The sequence below is a fragment of the Plasmodium coatneyi genome, chromosome 11, assembly GCF_001680005.1.
Source record: "Plasmodium coatneyi strain Hackeri chromosome 11, complete sequence".
Classification (NCBI taxonomy): domain Eukaryota; phylum Apicomplexa; class Aconoidasida; order Haemosporida; family Plasmodiidae; genus Plasmodium; species Plasmodium coatneyi.
In genome coordinates this window covers 1,430,052-1,449,058 of record NC_033566.1, presented here as the reverse complement: position 1 = coordinate 1,449,058, position 19,007 = coordinate 1,430,052, and the positions used below count along the sequence as shown (strand labels likewise).

Genomic DNA, 19,007 nt, shown 5'->3' with positions numbered 1-19,007 from the left:
GATTCATTATGAACATTTCCATCATCATCCGAACGGGCCAACAAAGCTGAGCTCAAAAAAAAATATGTAAGGAACAAAAATGGGAAGTAACATGTCTTAGCCATTTTGCACTTTAAAAAATAAAAAAAAACTTGAAAAAAAAATTAGCTCTTCAAAGGCAGAAAGGGATAGGGTCGCAAGAAAACTGTTTCGTTATAAAATGACAAACCTTTTAAAATTTAAAATAAAAAGGGGTGCGGGGAAAAAAAAAACAACGAATCCTTTGAAAGTATAAATAAAAAGCCCACAATAATGCTACAAAGTGCACAACAAATATATGTTGTAAAAGAATTGATTTCCAAACAGTAGGAAAATTTTTGGTTGCAAAATAAAGCATGTATTAAAAATTACTGAATGAGGAAAATTAAAATTCTACTTAAAATGTTGATGATAATTTTTGGGAACAAATAAAAAAGGAAAAAAAGAAAAGAGAAATTATAAAAAAATTGAAGGGGAACCAATGTAGGTTATAATCCAGTTTATATATATATATATATTTTTTTTTTTTCCTTCTTTTCCTCTTATAACGGGCTTATGGTAGCATGCATTCATTTAAAATTGGCTAGATGGAATTTTTTTTTTTTTTTTTTTTTTTTTTTTTTTTTTTTTTTCCTTTGGTGGTGGTGGGGTTGCAAAATATGGCTACCTGAACTTGTCTACAAATGATATATGTTCCTAACACCGTTGCATGGATCACACACATCAACTACCGCCACCCCACCTTTATACATGTGTGTGTCTCCAATGGAATAGTACACATCAGTTTTTGTTTGTATGCCCCCCTTTTTGTGCAACAGTGTGTAAGTTTTTTTTTGTTGTTGTCTCTTTTGGCTGTTAGACTGTTTGATTGTTTATTTTAGCTAGTAGTTAGCTAGCTGTCTTATTTTATTTTATTATTTTTTCCCCCCCCTCTTTGGATGCAAAATGGCCCGCATTAAGTTGATAAACGGAAACGCACCACCTGCGTGGTGAGCGAACGTTGCGACGCTCAACAGGTTGGCTGAACAAAATTTGGCGCATCCTGCTCGTAGTTCTTGCCAGCTCCAACCCCCCCCATAACGAAGCATTCTTTGTAGTAGCTCCAGTGACGCATATTCATCGTGTGTTCCACTTAAACTATTTGAAATAATCTGGGCTTGCTTCTCCAACAACTGCGGGGTGCGGCTCCAAAGAAGGGTACATTGTTAAATTTTAAAAATTGAATGCACACGGTTATCCCTGCATACACGGGGATGCTCCCTCATGGATATTTATTTAACAACGTGCATGCAGAGATAACCGTGTGTATACAATTTTTAAAATTTAACAACGTACCCCCGTTTGGGGCCGCTTCCCGCAGTTGTTGGGGGAGGAATAAAAAGAAAAATTCATCTCATTTTGCCGTGCCTCACTGTATATATTTGTCCACGTCAAACTTGACCGATTGAGCGTCCCCCACGATAACATTTAGTAGCACTGGGAAGGAGTTAAAACTTTCGCTCATGACGTGCTTGATCTGCTGGAGAAAGTCTTCCCGATTATCCACATAGCGACCATATCCCCCGTGGGCAGTTACATAATTCTCGTACTTGCTAAAATGGTAAAGAGCGGAAGGATTGTGTAGAAAAAAATGGGCACCCTTGTTCACCTCTTCAGAATGTGGTCCCTTTGTTTGGAAGTCCCTATCACCGTATACGCCGTTGTTGTTTAAAATAATGAGAACAACTTTTAACTTGAAGCGGCATATGGTTTCTACTTCGTTGGAGGTAAAGCCAAAGGAGGAATCTCCTAAAATTGCAAAAACAACATTTTCCTGATGGTTCAGAGCGGCACATATAGCTGCGTTCATGGATACACCCATCATTCCATTGATCTGCGGTATGATAAAATTGTATGGTCCCAGCTGGGGCAAATATAATATTCCCAAGTGTAGCGTTATGGACCCTTCGTTGGTGATTACGACTCTTTTTTTTATTTCCTGGTTGAGGAACTTGTGTTTTCTGTTCTTCCACGTTTTATTCTTACTGGGGAGGGAGTGTCCTCCAGTGTCGTCTCTTTGATCTCCCTCCTCCGAGCTGCTGTCACTCAGGTCACAGTCGCTTTGCGGCGCACCCAGGTCCGCTTCGCCATTCCCATGAGGGAGGACATCCCCCTGAAGCACCCCACGCAGCTTCGCCCGGTCAACGTACTTAAAATAATCGATGAAGTACCGCTTGTACGTCGATGGAATTTCATTTCGAGTAAAGAAATAATCGAGCAGACAGTGTCTGAGGATAAGCATAACCTGTTCCATGGTAAACTGTTCAGAAACCAAGTACTGGGTTGCCACTCGGCAGCAAAGTTTATGTATGCTCTTTTGTTTAGCCTCTTGGATGGCGGCGACCCAGCTCATTCGTGCGTCCACATCAATGGATAGGGCTCCCCCCTTGAGGGAGAAATACAACTGCTTCACAACTCTGTACAAGTCGGAGAAGAAGAAGTGCTCACAGTGGGAGTCCACTTGAGGGTCAAATACATCATTCGTCAAATCAACACAAAGCATATTCTCCTTTTTGCATTTTGGGAAGTTTCCAAAGTTGAAATAAAAGTTGTAGACAGTTCCGAAGGCGAAGCAAAAGTCCAGATTTTCGAAGAGGAACGACTTACACTGATTAGCATTGTACAAATAATTTTCTTTAACAAAACATTTGGCCATGGTGCTTGTATATATGGGTATCTTCATCAAGTGAGACAACTTCAAGACGTACTTAACGCCACGGTTGCAGTTGGTGCCTAGGAAGATCGCCCCTCTTTTGTTACTCTGGTAAATCCTACAAAATAGCTGTAACAATTTATTGAACTCCTGATCTTCCTGTTTGGAGAGAGTGATTTGCCCGTTCAACACGTTCAGTGGTTGGTGGTACTTCCGTGCGTAGCCGTCACTCAGATCCAATAAGTGCAGAGCCCTGTCAAGGGTCACTTCCTTCCCGATTAGGTCATAACTGAGGTTTAAGTAAACGGGAGACTTCATCCTTACACATGCTTCCAGACAATTGTACAGCTGCTCAGGAAACGCATCCGGCGAATCTACATGGAACACCCCTGCACACATCTCCTTGGCCTTTGCCAAAAATTGCTGCTGTGGGAAGTACTGGAAATTCTTCTGCTTATCAAACTGAGTCAAATTCTTAGCAGTAAAATTTTCGAAGCATATAAAGATAAGTGGAAAGTGGTTCACCTTGGCGTTGTACAACCCTGGCAGGGCATTCACAAATGCTGGTCCTGAGCACGTTAGCATAATTCCCACCTTTTTCTTTTCCTTGTGTTGGTCGAAATAATTCACATAGCTGCAACTTAGGCAAGCATTTATTTCGTTCCTAAAACTTATGTAGTAAATTTTGTTTCGCACAAAACTGTGAATTATTTTGTTAACGGGTATTCCATACAGCCCATAAATGTAACCATCCAGGTGAACCTTCTTCAAGCATAAGGCTAGCACGTCGAACACATTCAGTGGAGTTCTTCTCAAATGGTCAACCCCTTCTGCCATTTTTCTTCTCGATACTTTCCCCGTGTCTGTTTTTAAGAAATGATTCACAAAGTATATTTTCTTGGGCACTTTGAAATCCGCCAGTCGTTTCTTTATGTGCTCCGTTAGCTCCTCCCTCAGGTGGTGGTACTTGAAGTTCAGGCTAAGGGAGAACTCCACGTTGAATTCGTTTTCTGCGGGGGGGTTGCCATGCTGGGGGGCGCTGGGCACGATGGAAGGGGTGAACGTGGAGGGAAGCGAATCGGTAAGCGGACCTCCCCCCCAAGGTAACTTCTTCTCGTCCAAAATGACCGCCGCGTGAATGGCCTCGCCATACACCTCATCCGTACACGCAAAGGCTAAGCAGTCGGAAACCCGCGGGTCATCCCTTACCACGTCATCAATTTCGTTCGGGATGATCTTTTCACCCCCCCTGTTGATTATGTCCTTAATTCGGCCAGCAATGAAGAGGAAGTTCTCTTCATCCACGTAGCCAACATCTCCAGTTTTAAAGAAAGGTACAGATTCGCCAGTGACCAAAAAGGTATTCCCCTCCATATAGTCTACCTTTTCCTTCACAGTATTTACATGAACACATATATTTTCATTGTCCTTCATTTCTTTGTAACCAAACATTACGTTCTTACCGTTAATGCAAATTTCTCCGAGTTCATTTTTTCGACAAACCTTCCCCTTTTCGTGGTCGTATATGACAACCCCTACGTTTGGAATTCCCACACTTTTGTACTTCTTAACAGTTGATACGTGTTTCCCATCGGTGAGAATAAGCTTATTCGTGCTGACCTGGTGACATGCCTCCGTCATGCCATAGGCTTGCAAAACGTTCGTCTCGAATTTCAGCTCCGCTTCCCTTTCCATATGCTCATCCAGTTGCGAACTGGACGTCCTAATAAACCTCAACTTGTGTTTTACCTTCACGCCATCCACGAAATAGTCACTCTCGTACCGTAGGAGCAATATCTTCAAAATGGTCGGGACGGCAGAGAAGTAAGTGACGTTGTGATGTATGACGTCTTTCCAAAACTCAGAGGCACTAAACGAGTGACCTACTTGAAAAAGGACATTTCCTTTGGCATATAAAATTGGCATGAGAACTCCGATTAAGCCATGCACATGATACAGAGGCATCACAATGACTGTGTTGTCCTCTCTGTTCAGTCCGTACGAACTGGTGATGTTCCTAATAGTCGTTTTAATATTTTCATTCGTCAGTTGAACTATCTTCACTTTGCTTGTTGTTCCCGATGTATGCAGATGCAAACAGACATCGCTACCTTTTTTGGTCATTCCATTGTCCTCCTTTAGCTCTCCTTGCATGCCACCTGCGTGGCTCCCACCATAGGGTCTGCTTAACGAGTAGGTAAAAAACGGCGCTTTTTTATTCTTCCTAATTCGTATAACCCCAATGTTGTACTCGGTGCCTAACTCCTCAATCGACTTGCACACATTTTTGTAATAGCCATGTTTTTTCTTCATCGAAAAATAATTCTCATCGTCCTCATCATAGTCGTGTATAATTATATACTTGCAGTTGTTGACTAGGTACCTTACATATTCCTCTTTTTTCAAATTTGTGTTCAATGGAAGGCATATGTTTTTGTTGTAGTTTATGCCAAGGAAGCTCACCACGTACTCTATACTGTTGAAGAGGACGATGGAGATTTCCTCCCCTGGTTGCACGTTAATGCTTTTTAGAAAGCTCCGCAGATTTTCCACTTCCTCGTACAGCTCTGCGTATGAGAATTGCTTCTTTTCAGTGTTCAGGTCTGTGATGTACCGGTCGCGCACGTCTTCCAGCTGCAGGAAGCTGCGCAGCGTGGATTCCTCCGCCATTTGGTGGGTTGCGGCTAAGCGGTAAGAAGGAAAACTGTCAGATGCGAAGCACAGATCCTCTGGGGAACATGGCCAACTCAACGTGCTACTCCGCAGGACCCTCTTTATTTTTCTTTCCCTACTAATTGGGGACATGCCCTTCTTGGTTGTCGCTCCAAGTGGGTGGTCCTTCCCGGAAGGGTAACGCGTTGTCGTAAGTGGCAAACCAGGATGCATGCACAGGTGTTCCTTCGTCAAGCAGCATAATCGTCAAAATATGCCTTTACCAAATTGTGCATAAGCACCCACGCACGATCGCGCCTACCCGTGACGACACTAAACGGTATCTTCAACACTCGGCAGTATATTGAGTCGACATTTTCCGACCCTCCGGCTCACCCTACCATCCCCTTTTTTTCGGCGGAACCCAACGACGTAGATAGTTCTCCTCTCCCATTCGTGCGAGAATGCCCCTTTTTTTTTTTTTTTTTTTTTTTTTTGCGACACCGTGAGGGGCCATTTTCCCGTTGCGCCATTCTGCCATGTTAGCTGAAATGTAGGGGTAATTATTCCTCGAAGAGTGTTCCCCCCTGGATGGTGCCACGTTGCCAGGTCGGACATAATTCCCAGCGTTACCTGGCCAGGGTTACATTGGTACCCTTCCTTATTAAGACACACACATACCTCCAAAATGAAACGGCGCGCCATCCTAAGGGCCATGCATCGCATGGAGAGGAGGTTTTTCTTCAACAGCGTCCCCAAGGAGCAGCTAAACAAAATTGTGAGCGATTATTTTTACGTGGAGCAAAAAATACACAAAGTGATTGACCACCCGGGGGGAAGAGTCCTCCACCAGGGGGGTGAAACAACTGTAAAAACGGCTCCACTGATGAGTAAGGAGAACAAACCGAAGGAAATCGAAGGTGTAGACTACATAAAGTCGGGACAAAAACAAGCAGATCAATTAACCATCCCAATTAATGAAAACCTTTCCAGATACATAAATAGCAGCAAATGTTTTATCCACCTGTGCGCCTTCTACATTCATAACGATGAAAAAAAAAAATTCCTCCAGTTAATAAAAAATGCTACGAAGTACTCCTTCGGCTACGAGGACCTCTTCATCCTCTTTTACTTAATGTGCAGAGTCAATTACAGAGATACTTTCATCCTTCGGAAGGTCTTAAGCGTCCTTGAAATATACTACTTTAAAATTGACAATCACTTTTCCTATGACCTGTCCAAGGTACTCTTCGCCCCGCACTGTAATTTACACTCCGCCATAAATCACATTCCTCTGATTTATAAAGTCAAGTTGGTTAATATGGACAGGGGTTCCCGCGTTGGGGGTGATTTCCCCCATGGGGAGGTTTCCACGGCGGATAATAGCAAACAGAGTGATACCACCGAATCAGGTGATAAGGAGCAAACGCACTCCTCCGGTGAGAAACAACCACAGGGGGAACACCCCACCGTGCAACATATAAACGATACAGAGCCAGAGAACGTCCTCGAAAATTTGCAAAATGTGGACATGGAGCAATACGAAAAGGAGGTGTCCAAAGATAGCGTGCAGTTTATTAACCTAAACGTGAAGAGGGAAAAGCGGAAAATAAAAGTCAGAGAGGGGAAGCATCAGGGGCTCAAATTGAAGGGTACGCTGTTAACTCAGATAAAAAACGAGGTCAGCAAAATGATGAGAGGAAACGTCGACGCGGTCGAACAAATGGAAGCATTCGTCGCGCAAGGAGCGGAGGACGAGCGAAACATGTTCCAGATGAAAGAAGTACTAACCATTTTTATCCATGACAAAGAGCTGGCGCGGAAAAATTTGTATGTGCAGGACTTGATTGGCGACGTCGTGAAGTACTTTATCGCCCAAGAGAGGACCCCTCTTCTACGCAGGAACATGCTAACTCTGCTCGCTTTCATGGACGCGCAGAACTACTACACGGATAAGAAATTAAACCGAGCAGTTGAGCGCGTCCTGGGGGGGTTCATCGCAAGCATGAACGAGTGGACCGAGCAGGGCATATACGACTTTATAAATGGAGTAACGAAGGAGGGGCCAGACAACGGCGTCATCCATACTGTTGTGCATCCTCCCCACGATGCGCTCTCCTTTCTATACCACCAGAATTACACGTACAACTTTGCCTTATACGAGGAAGACGCACCATATCGAAATAAATTCCACCACGCAACAAAAAAATTGCTGAAAAATTTTATCTTCCTCCTGAGTTACATGCTAAGAATGCCATTTTTGAAGTTCCACATTTTGAAGTCCTATTTAAATTCGTTTAACATCTTTTTGGACATATTTATAAAAAACGAAAACGTGTGTGACTCCCTGGAAATTGGAGAGATTTCTTTCTTTTGCGAAAGTTTCATGCGACGCAAAATTGTGGACTTAAACATAACCCACAAAATGCTGCACCTCGTGCGCCTAGCGGTTGGCAAGTGTGTGAAGTTCCACCGTGAGGGAGAAAATGACCCACACATGAAGGATGATGCTGATATTGGGGAGATAGCTACCTGCCCGATTTACCTCAATGACATTTTGTCCATCCTGCACTTCCTCCACTTTTACAACCTCACCACAGAGCAGCTGCACTTACAACTGCTGGTGATCTGCCTGGGCAATCTTCTCTACCTAAACGACACGCAAAAATTAATACTCTTTAATTGTGTAGAGGCCCTGCGAAGGAAGACCCCCAATCAGATCCGCACGCACCTACTGAACTATTTTATGTATGAAAAAAACTTGGAAATATTTCTATCTCGTAATAAAAATGTCCAGAGGGAGTCATTAGGATTGCTGTTCGTTAATTAGCGCGGTGAAGAAGACAAACTGGGGGGGCAAGACGAGTGGCCAAGTGGCGCGTAAGATTACTGCGCATGTGGAGACAAAACAAGGAAATTAAAAAGTTAAGGCGACGTGGTGGAAAAGACGATGTGTTACTTCCTCCCCAACTTAGACATCGTGATTGCCGCCCCGGATCAAGTAAAAAACGATGGAGTCCCCCACACGCAAATAAAAATTATGGTAAATGTAGTCGTGCTGCAGTCCTTCCCGCTTCAGAAAGGCGAACACGGGGTCTGGCTTGCTTTGGATTATGAAGTGGTTTCCCCAGAGGGCGTAGCTTCGGCGGCCGAGCTTTCCTGCGGGGGAAAAATTGGTAAGTTGTAACATGGATAAGCGGTCACGTGGATAAGTGATGGCGTGGCTGTGCAGGGACTCTCCGCTCGTACCCGGCTGGACCGCCCTGTAGGTGGACTTCATAACGGTCACGTCGATCCCGGAGTAAATCGTCTTCACGTGCTTCAAATATGGAAGAAAACATTCAGAAGAAACCAAGTTATCCTCCTTAATCAGCGTTTTGTATTCCTCCCTGTCGTACCATAGCTGGTCGTCCAACCCGTTACTATAGGTGACGTGTTTGCTCAATTTATTCTCCAAAAAAGTTATTGAATGAAAATTAACAGTTCCGATAATGTTAAATAAATTTATTGGGATGCAAATGTAGTCATTCGCACAGACGTCGTTACTGATTATGTGCGAGACGTTAATATCATCTCCATTGTTATACGAAATGTCTTTGTGTATTTCTATTTTTCTCGCTACGTTTTTTTTAAGTACGTTGAAATTGTAGTACACGTGGTAACTGCTTTGCTTCTTTTCGTCGAACTGGTACTTGTACTTGTAACCGAATCGGTTGTTGTGCCCGACAGCGCGCTTTTCTATCTGCAGGGGGGGAATAACAGCGTGGTGACGCAGCGTTTTGGCAGAAAGACTTTTTTATGGAGAAATATTCTTATGGAGGGAAAGCATGCTGGCGCGGTGAGTTACCCACGGAGATGCAACTCCACTAACCTTCGCGAGCAAGATGCAATCTAAACGGAAGGACGGATTATCCGTGTACAGAACTTCGTACTTGTAGAAGCAATCGAAGGGAGTGAAGTACCCCTCGTAGGCTCTCTTAAATTTTAAAAATATGTGCAGGCATATATAGTCCAGGAAGTCGCTCACCAGGACGTAGACCATGGAGCACGTCTTCTGCAACTCCAACAAATCCCTGCAGTTCATGAATGATAAAATGTTGCGCAAGATGTTCTTCCCTTTTATTAGGTTTAGGAACCTTGTGCTGTTCCCCACCGTATCACTTGGCTCTTTCGAGCAGTTCACGTGTCCTTCAATGTCTCTCTTTTTGCATTTATCCGTATTGATTTGCTTTGACTTGATTGGCTTTTCCCCCTGGGTGGTTGGCACATCCGGGAGTAATTGCAGCGAAAGCGAATTGAAGGAAGACTCATCGCGGTTCTCACTGCGACCGGTTGGTGCACACTCCGACTGGCTCTGCGTAGCGCTCCTCATTCCACTGCACGATTCGAAGGTGTGCCCGATGGAGCTATCCCCAACGGTACTGTCCTCTGCATCGCCAACCATGTGCACACTTTCACCCTTTTGTGTAGCAACTCTACTGCTTCTTTCCAAACTACTTTCTTTCCTCCGTAACGTGGTTCCCTTTCTTCGGTTTCCCCGTTTGAAGTTTGAATTATCCCCATCAATTCGCTCTTCCGAAATGTCGCTTCGTTCCTTTTTTTTTTTTTTTTTCACGTAGGTGCTACTCCTCGCTTGGGAATACGCGCTGGACCTTTCCTCCACGGTGAAGAAGAAGCCGTAATCCAGCTCGAAGTGTCTTTTATCATTTGGGGAGTCACTTCGGTGGTCGTCTCGCTGTCCAGTACAACTCTCCCCGTTGCTATCCTCATGGACGCCATACCCATGGTGCTGCTTTTTTTTCAATGTGGTGGGTTTCCCTCCCTCGCGTCTTCCTCCGTCGGAACATTTTCTACCCACATGATTGTGCGTTTCCCTTTTTTTGAAATTTATTTTAACGTACGTACCATCTCCCCCTATGGTGCTCTTCTCCGCAATGGCTCCATTCTCATCCATCCCACCACAACCATTATCTTCCTGCCCCTTGTAGGCTTCAAAAATTTCTGAGTTGACATTGCTAAGTTCTTTTTCTTTGAGTAGAGAAATGTAAATGTTCCTTCGAATATCTAGGTTGTGTTTTTTTTTAATTTTATTTTTTATATTTTTGTACATAATAATTTGCCTTTGTTTATTTTCTGAAATTTTATTTCCCATCATGCTTGGCTATGAGGAGGGGGTAGTACATGGTTTATGTGTGTGTGTGTGTGTGTATGCAGTGGTGGAGGGGGGTTATCACCAATTGATATACTGACAGGATGCCTGAACTGCTTTTGCTAGTCGCACTAATAGCAGCATGAGCTGGAACCGTTGGTGTTGGTAATGCCGTGTGTGCAGAGACTACACAGACAGTAGTGGACCTGCTCGGAGAGGCACTAAACAGACACACAAATGAACAGCGGCAAATGTACCACTCTGAAGGAGGCATATATAAATCTGCCTTTTCGCGGGTGTTCTGGGCGATGTGATGAGTGCTTGGACAGCTTTTCTCACGCTCGTTCAATGCGCGTATTTTCCGTGTTATTGGCCTCTCTGCGCGTTTGTTTTTATGTCAACATGGTTTGGTTTCCATTTTGATGTTTTTTTCTTTTCATTTTAATGTTTTTTATTTTTCCTCCATTTTAATGTATTTAATTTTCCCCCCATTTTAATGTTTTTTTTTTTTTTTTTCCTTTTTAATTTACACAAAAAAAAAAAAAAAAAAAACACCTTCATGTGTATCACACATGCCATGTTAACATTAAAAAATATTTTTTCAAAAAGTTAATTTTCATAAAAATGGAAAAACAAATAGCATAAGGTTTCGAATGAGGATTGAGAAAAATGGGGGACCAGCGCAATTACACCTTTGAGTGGGAAGTGGCAAAAAAAAAAAAATGTGGCACCGGGGGGGCGACGAAGCGATGAGGCAGCGAAGCGACCAAGTGGAGTGGCCGCTTAACTGAGTAACGGCGTGACTTCTTAACCACGAGGAGCTCCTCCAGGGGAAGCGAACTTCAACGCGCCACATTGTGGAACCACCCCACCAATGCTACAAACAAGCGTGTCTCTTCTGCTCACTTAACCGGTAACACCCTTGTGGGCAAGTTTGTTATGATCGTTCTGTAAATTTGATGTATATTTTTCTGGGGTGTGTATCCCCAGTGTTGTTGCTCAAAGTTCGGGGAGTCTTGGTTCGCCAAAAAGTAGTCCAGCATGAAGATGAATTTTCTGACCACCTTTCCTTTAATATGTTTGAAGTGACTGATGAAGTGAGCGATGCAGAGCACGCAGGTGAGGACACTTAGGGAGCGTTCCTTCTGTGAGGCGTGATCCAGTTCGAATGTGGGACTGCCCCGGGGGGTGCTATTTGTGCTCCGTCCGCTTGGCTCTTTGCAACGGTATCCTTCACCACCTTCGCCGCTCCCCTCCGGCACGCCACCAAACAGCCCGCAAATTATACCCAGCAGGTATTTCCTGTAGTGCCTATTGGTACGCACAAAAACGGCGCGCCCCTTTTTAAGGCTAAGTTTGATTGACTGCAAACAGCAGAGCACCCCAAAAAAGGAGTTAAGCATTTCCACCAACGTGTGAGCCTTACCTCGTCGGTCATAGATCTGCACACTGATATTTTTTCTTCTGCATGTAACTGCACCCTCCTTGTGGAAGGTTTCGCCCTGCCCGTTTTGACCACACCTGTTATACACCAACGCGCATGACCCATAAAAGTTGTTCACAAATTCAGATACTTTAAAGTACACTTCTTCGTTCTTGCCTATATTATGAATGACCAGATCGACGTCCTTGCTGCACACCTTGTGATTTACTTCGCACAGGAATTTAATTAACATCTCGAAGAAGAAATTGGCCAAATAATCAATGCTGTGAAGCAGACTTTCCTCGGACGGGATGACCTCCTGGCACTTCACTTGAGTGAAAATTTTGGTATCGTCTTCATGGCCCGTCGCAGGGGCCTCTTCTTCTTCTCCCTCCCTTAACAACACACAACTGTGTGGCTCCCATTTCTTGCAATTTAAAATTTTCAACTTGGGTAAGAGGACACAAAATGTATCCCAAAAAAAGCGCAAAAGGCGGGAAACATGCGCATAATATCCAACATAAAAATAAGATATTAACAGAAAAAAACTGAAATGCACATGCAAAAATGACGAACAATTTACTTGAAAAAAATGAAACAATTTCAAAAAATGATCATATAACAAATTATTTAACACAGTTAAAAAATTGCCGCTTTGAAAATTCATATATTTATAACAACGTTTAAAAACGTACTTCACAAACGAATGATCAGAAAAAAAAAAAACTGTCACCTGTATGAAACGACTTAAACAAATTTGGAGAAAAAATGCATTCCCTCTTGAACATTCCATTTTTGAAGAAACACAAAAATAAGGAAGAATACCTCTTCGTTATAACGTCCTCCAAATTTATACATACATTTTTTAAAAAAAAAAAGTTTTCAAAAAAGTACCTAAGAATTGTGATAATCATGATGGTCAAATAATAGTCACTGTTTCTTCCGACGTGCAGCAGCATATGCATAACTACGTCTTCGTAACTTCGATTCTTCTTTAGCACCGTAGAATAGTTCCTGTGCAGGAGATGGAGAGCCCTTCCTCCCAAATCAGTAGAATGCCTTTCCAAAAGGAGAGTGAAAATAAAAACTTCGCAAGAGAGACTCCTGTATATATCTAAAAGGGTACCTAACGCCTTTCTCCAATTCAGCATGCGGAGCAGGTGTGCCAGCTTACACACCAGAAGGGACATTTTCTTCTTCCTTCCCGGCGAGTGTCTGCAAGCCGTTTTCCCTTTTATAAGATGGCGTACATACTGCAGACACAATTCAATGGTCCGCTGGTTAAGTATCTCTATGTGGGGTTCATCTGTCCTTTCCCCCACCATCAAATCTTTCACAAACGCGCGAAAGGCACTGCTCACTTTTTTTAATCTATTTGATTTTTCATATCTGCGTAGAATGTCGCTAATATGCGCAGACACCTTGTGAAAGTTCCAAATGGATTTCTTCTTTTTGAATGGATCCCCATTTGGATGTCCCTCCCTTCCTGCACACAAAGAGACCTCATGGTGGTATTTCTCCCTGCACAACAGATAAACGACTCTGACAAAATTGTACACATCAATATTTTTAAAAAAAAGAAATACGCTCACACGACGATGATGTTTTGTGCATCGGTGCTTCTCATCCAAATGGGTATACACCCTCAGGAGGGTCTCCACATGGAGGCGGTATGCCTCCCTTTTCGCTTTTCTCAGATGGTTTTTCCCTCCTTTTTTTTCCTCAACGTTGTCAGGCAAATGGTAAGAATTATGTTCAGAAGATGTCTTGCCATGTGGGGGGGATGCTACCTCTTGGGGGGATTCGCTTCGTTTGGTTCGTGACCTGTCTAACTGCTTCTCAACGATGCAAGTCGGGGAGAGGCCCCCCCCGTGGGAGTTGCCTATACGACATTTGGCGTGCATGTCGACATCGCTCCTATTATGCGCCACTTCATCGAAGCTGAACAGGAAGGAAGTCCCTTTCGCCACTGCTTTCGCTTCTTCCCCCTTCACATAACTGATATAGTGAGCTAGGTAACGAAAATTGCAAAACTTCCTCATGAAGGACTTCAAATTTGCTTCTGAGCTGCCCTCTGAGTTGTAGTAAAACCCGAAGAGAATATCCATCAGCAGGATGTTATTCCGTATAATGTGTTCATTCCATTTTTTGAAATATTTTATTGGTTTATTTCCCACGATCTTTACCACGCCCTGTTGGCGATTCTCTTCCTTTTGGCGATCCCCCTCGTGGGAGGACGTACTCCAAAGGATGCCCCTCCCATGATCGTCCTTACTGTTCACTTCCATTTTTACCTTACAATTTGAGTGCAAGTGGAACAAAACAATTTCTGTGTCAAACAGTTTACCAAATAATTCATATAGGAAGAGACACTCATAAATCTGGCGGTACTCATTAAGGTTTACTATGTACACCCCTTCAGTGACCTTTCGATAAAAATATAACCTCTCTGTGCACTTTAAAAAGTCTTGTATGGTCATTTGGTCTTTTAGGATGATGCCTTTCTTGCAACTGGCATTTTCCCTATAATTTTTTAAGAGCTTCCTCAGGTTAACCATTTTACGCAATTCGCTCTGATGCCGTTGGATCCTCTCATCACGGGGATCACCTCCAATTGGGGGGAACCACTCCTTTTGCTCTTCCAATTGGGTGCAAGAATTTTTTCCATTGTTCAGGAGCTGCTTTTGCTCCACATATTCGTGGTGTCCATGGGGAGACAGTTGTGTTCGCCCTACTCCTTGGCACAACCGTGTAACACGAGTCATTTGAGGGGACACCCTTCTTCTTACTTTCCTGCCTGTTTCTTTTTGGTCTGGCCGCCTTGTCCACTCAAACCGCTCACCAACTTTATCCACGATGCCTCTTTTCGACCTTCGGTACATAAACAAGGTGTGAAGAAGTGGAGGCACGTTTCGGAGAACCCCCTCCCTAGTTATCCTCCTGTTACATTCGAAGAAAAGTTCCTTCTTCGAGAGGTGGGCTGCGTGCGCTGGAAGCGGGACTCCATCTGCAAGTCCCTCCCTCATGGCACCCTCTTTTTTGGACCACCCTTCCACCACAAAAAGGAGATGGTCGAAAATGTCAAAGGTGTTTCCCCCATTAAGTGAAAACCCTCCTTGGTATGTTTTTCCTTTCAACGTGAACAGATGGTGTCCCTTCTTCGAGTAGCCCCTACAGAGATCAACAGGAGCATCATATCCTATTGTTCCACTTGACCTAAGGACTTCTGTAACCCCCGTTATGTTCGCACACTCATGAGGGAGCACGTTGGAATTACTATCTCTACCTTTCAATTTTACCACAGCGTAATTTCTTAACCGATTGACTGCTCCTCCCTGTGCGAATCCCACTTCTTCAGTAATATGTGCAGGTGAGGTAAGCGTATTATCCCTACCCCTCAGCCTCCTCTCCGGCACGTACATCGGAAATTTGCTAAAGCAGTAATTCTCTCTGTATATAAAACTCGTAATGACAACTTCGAGGTAGACAAAGATGTGGAAGTAATGCAAAAATTGAAACAACAAGTAGGGGGTATTCCGAATGAGTGTTACATATGTGGTGAGGGTGCAGTCGTTTACACAAGGGAGGTGCCCCTTCTGAGGCGTGTCTGGAAACACCTCACACATAACAACCTGAAAAAACACGGGCATATACTTCACCACTGTGCTCCTCATACGGCTGTACAATTTTTTTGCCTTCTTCACATTTACATGCAAATAGGCGGGGTTAACAGGAGCATAAACGCTACGGAAAAAATCCATCCCCTGTAGGTAATTATTATCAGTGATCAAATCCGACTCAGTTGTCTTCATCTTCTGGGTCATGCAAAGTGAATTCTTTATATTCTTTTTTACAGCTTCTATGTTTTTTAATAGCACCTTATTTATTTGGTCATCCAGGCAGTGAGCTTCTTCTATTGGTTGAAGGTCCTTCTCCACGTGGAAAAGAAAATTTGCATCTAGGGAATCCCTTCTCCCGTTTAGATAATCGAAAAAGTGACTCACATGGAAGAGCAGCATGTGGAATGAGTAACTCTCCAAATGGGTTACTTTTTCTATTTCGTGCGGGAGATACTTTGCCAATTCGAAGTTGTCCTCAGTGTGCACTTCGCACAGGTAGAAGTGTGTCCCCTCTTGTGCTTTACCCTCACCCGTGTATTCTTCTATATGGTGTACTTCCCTCCTTGGTATCACATTGTGTGGTGAGAAAAAAACGTCACTTATATTTTGCGCAACGTAAAAATTGTCTCTCATATTTGGATTGAAGTATAACAGGAAAATTTTCTTTTTCCACTTTACCGAGTCGATTATCTGATTGGGGTGGAAATATTTCCAATAAGGAAGTCTTTTTCTGTTTTTCTTATTTTCTGTTTCGTTCTCTTGTCGGGATTCATTTCTGGATGGGGTGTTCCTATGGTTTCTTCCTTCCGGGGAAACGGATTGTTCGGTGTCCGCCTGGGGGGACAACCTTTGATTTGCTCTTCCAAAGGGGATCTTCCCTTGTTTCCCTTCCCCTTCTTGTTTGCCCAACTTATGGGCAGTCTTGTTACTTGTGCAAAGGGTTTCTCCCCATGATGTTTGTTCCCCTATATTGTTGCATCCCCAGGGAAGGGAACCCACATGGAGGTCCACCATCTCCTCTATTTCAATACTTTTAATATTAATCACCATTATTTTCTTGCTTTTAATTCTTCTTAAAATATTTTCCGCATCGTCCAAATTGTCCTTTAAGAAGGTTAGGAATTTTGTTCTCTCCCCATTTACTTCGTCTTCCCTTCCGTTTTCCAACTCTTCTTCGATGAAACTTCTTATCAAATCTATATCTTTTCGCAACTGGGCGAGATTCTCCTGTTCCTCATTCCTTGACAGCTTATCGGCCCAGGCATCTTGGGATCCACTCGGGAAAGACGTGAACGGGTTGGCCAACTCAAACAGGACAAAGTGATCCTTGTCTATCTTATAACATGCGTTCGCATTCGGTCTTAGCGGCAGGAGGAAATTTGTAAATTTTTTTAATATTTTCTTTAACATAGTTGTGAAGTGGACGTTTTTAATGAGCTGCTTTTGGTACACGTGGAATGGGAAAGAGGGTCCACCACCGTTTGGAAAATCTCCACGACGAACGCCATCACTCACCCAGCCGCTGACGTCACCCCTAACCCCCGTCTTAAAAAACAAGTAAAAAAAATAAACAGAAGAGTAGTAAAAAACAAGCGTGTTTATCACCCTCTCCCCGTGGCTTAACCACACACGCCCATTTTTCCTCAAACTCAAAATGGATGGGCACCCCTTCCCCCCCTTGGCGTTGCAAAACACAGACCGATAATAACTCCTGTTCTCTTTTTTCCCAATGGTGCACAAGTTAATCTTCTTCTTTTCAATCACCTCTTCTACCTTCATAATGACGTTAGCCCTTTCGCAGGTGACCAAAATTATGTCTCGCTCAATTTCTACGTGGCTGATTGGACCGTTTGTCCTATCGATAAGGAGAATGTTCTCCTCGCTTCTTACTCTCAACCCTTTTTTCTTTAAAACGATGCAGGAGAGCACGCCCTGCTGGTCTCCCATGAAGACGTATAAGGTTTCTCCCTCGCATCTCCCCCCGCTCCTTCCGCGCCTGTATCTGAGATCCTTCTCCAGTACACAATTTATGCTCGTTATGGCCCCTTTATGAAAAGGACTCACCAATTTGCGCACCCTTTCCTTTTTTCCCCTCTCTGTGCTTAAACATTTTCTCCTGGCCAGCTTCTTACTCCCGAGGACGTAGATGCCCCCCTTATCCGTTCCGTGAATTAAGAGGTGAAGGCGGTCCACGGCAAATATCTACAAGGAGGGGGATAAATGGAAAGAGGGTGATGTGAAGTGGGTTATACCAAGGTGCACAGGGGAGAAGAATCTCCACTTGAGATGCTCTAACCCCTTGCGTTGTTCCCCCAACTGATGGAGGTGGCGCCTCGGCCCACTTCTAACCTTCGTTACTATTCCAGACGTGTGGCTCCTTATGACGCTGTGAAAAAGGACGGGTTCGAATAAGCAGCGCCCTCTTCTCTTAAAAAGGAAGATCCTCCCGTTAGATGAACCGACGTAAACAATGCCATTGCTGACACATAGAGAAAAGAAACAGACGCCTCCGTGTTCATCCTCCTGTAGCGCTGACTTATGCACCTGCAAATTGTGTAGTAGGGCAAAGGTTTTCATTTTCCCCTTTTCTCTCCTTTACATTTTTCACAATGGTCTTCTTCTGTCTGGGAAATATCTGGTAATCTCCTTTTTTGTGGATACTCATGTTTGATAGGCTTCCACAAATTGTGTTGTCCCCATTGGGTGCATCACCAGATTTGGGGACACCACGTGGGGACAACTTTCACCAGAATACTTCAAATGTTTGGGATTGTCTGTTAAGACTTCTCTGTGACTCTCCCCCACTTGTAATTATAACCCTCTTGAGTGCTCGAACAGTTTCTTCCGAGTTATGCCTCTGAAGGGGCTCACATATTGGGCGTGCAAAAAGGAAGTTTACGTTTGGGTCGCCTAAATTGGGTTTAACCAGAGGTCGGTTTGCTTTTCTGATGGGAGGACATGCGCCTAATGTGTGATGAGAACAGCATTGTTAAGGCGCAACCCGTGTGGTGAACAACCCCTGTAGTAGTTCATCTTCCCTGCGGTTCATCGGCTGGGGGTGGCGAACTGGGCGATGTTTTTTTAGCTCTGCTCGATTCCCTCCTTTGGGCGTTTGCTTGGCATTTTCTATCAGTGCAAGTTATTATAATTACTGCGCACAGTTGGGAATGCGCAAAAGCATAAATGTACAAACATGCGTGCCTATAGTATGCTTAGCTTTTTGTGCACTTGTAAGTTATTTCTTCCTGAGGGTTGGAGTGGGGGGTATATGCCTGTGCAAGGTTAACCTCACCTGGGCGGCTCACTTTATATCCCACCCAACTAGTGCGCATTAGTAGAGGGCAGTCCCAAAGTTTCATCCCCCAAACGGAATAACCCACAGGAGCGACGGCGTCGATGGCAGAAAAAAAAAAGGCAAACATTTTTTTACAAATGCACAGCGACAAGAATGTC

General features: G+C 43.8%; 4 protein-coding genes across 4 annotated transcripts; 1 reads left to right on the top strand and 3 right to left on the bottom strand.

The window, feature by feature from the left end:
* Positions 1-1,426: 1,426 nt before the first annotated feature.
* On the bottom strand, positions 1,427-5,380 carry PCOAH_00034870 (Uncharacterized protein; the record flags this gene model as incomplete). The annotated part of the gene is made up of 1 exon (XM_020060278.1): positions 1,427-5,380. The coding sequence occupies one exon, from the start codon at positions 5,378-5,380 to the stop codon at positions 1,427-1,429; it is 3,954 nt and encodes a 1,317-aa protein (XP_019915616.1).
* A 670-nt stretch (positions 5,381-6,050) lies between these two features.
* PCOAH_00034860 (Uncharacterized protein) lies at positions 6,051-8,192 on the top strand (the record flags this gene model as incomplete). Its single annotated transcript, XM_020060277.1, has 1 exon — positions 6,051-8,192. One exon carries the CDS (start codon positions 6,051-6,053, stop codon positions 8,190-8,192), a length of 2,142 nt encoding a protein of 713 aa, XP_019915762.1.
* A 141-nt stretch (positions 8,193-8,333) lies between these two features.
* On the bottom strand, positions 8,334-10,517 carry PCOAH_00034850 (Uncharacterized protein; the record flags this gene model as incomplete). Its single annotated transcript, XM_020060276.1, has 3 exons — positions 8,334-8,521; positions 8,612-9,104; positions 9,234-10,517. 3 exons carry the CDS (start codon positions 10,515-10,517, stop codon positions 8,334-8,336), a joined length of 1,965 nt encoding a protein of 654 aa, XP_019915853.1.
* Positions 10,518-11,413: 896 nt separating this feature from the next.
* On the bottom strand, positions 11,414-18,219 carry PCOAH_00034840 (Uncharacterized protein; the record flags this gene model as incomplete). Its single annotated transcript, XM_020060275.1, has 4 exons — positions 11,414-12,382; positions 12,774-17,756; positions 17,904-18,098; positions 18,154-18,219. 4 exons carry the CDS (start codon positions 18,217-18,219, stop codon positions 11,414-11,416), a joined length of 6,213 nt encoding a protein of 2,070 aa, XP_019916004.1.
* Positions 18,220-19,007: the final 788 nt, after the last annotated feature.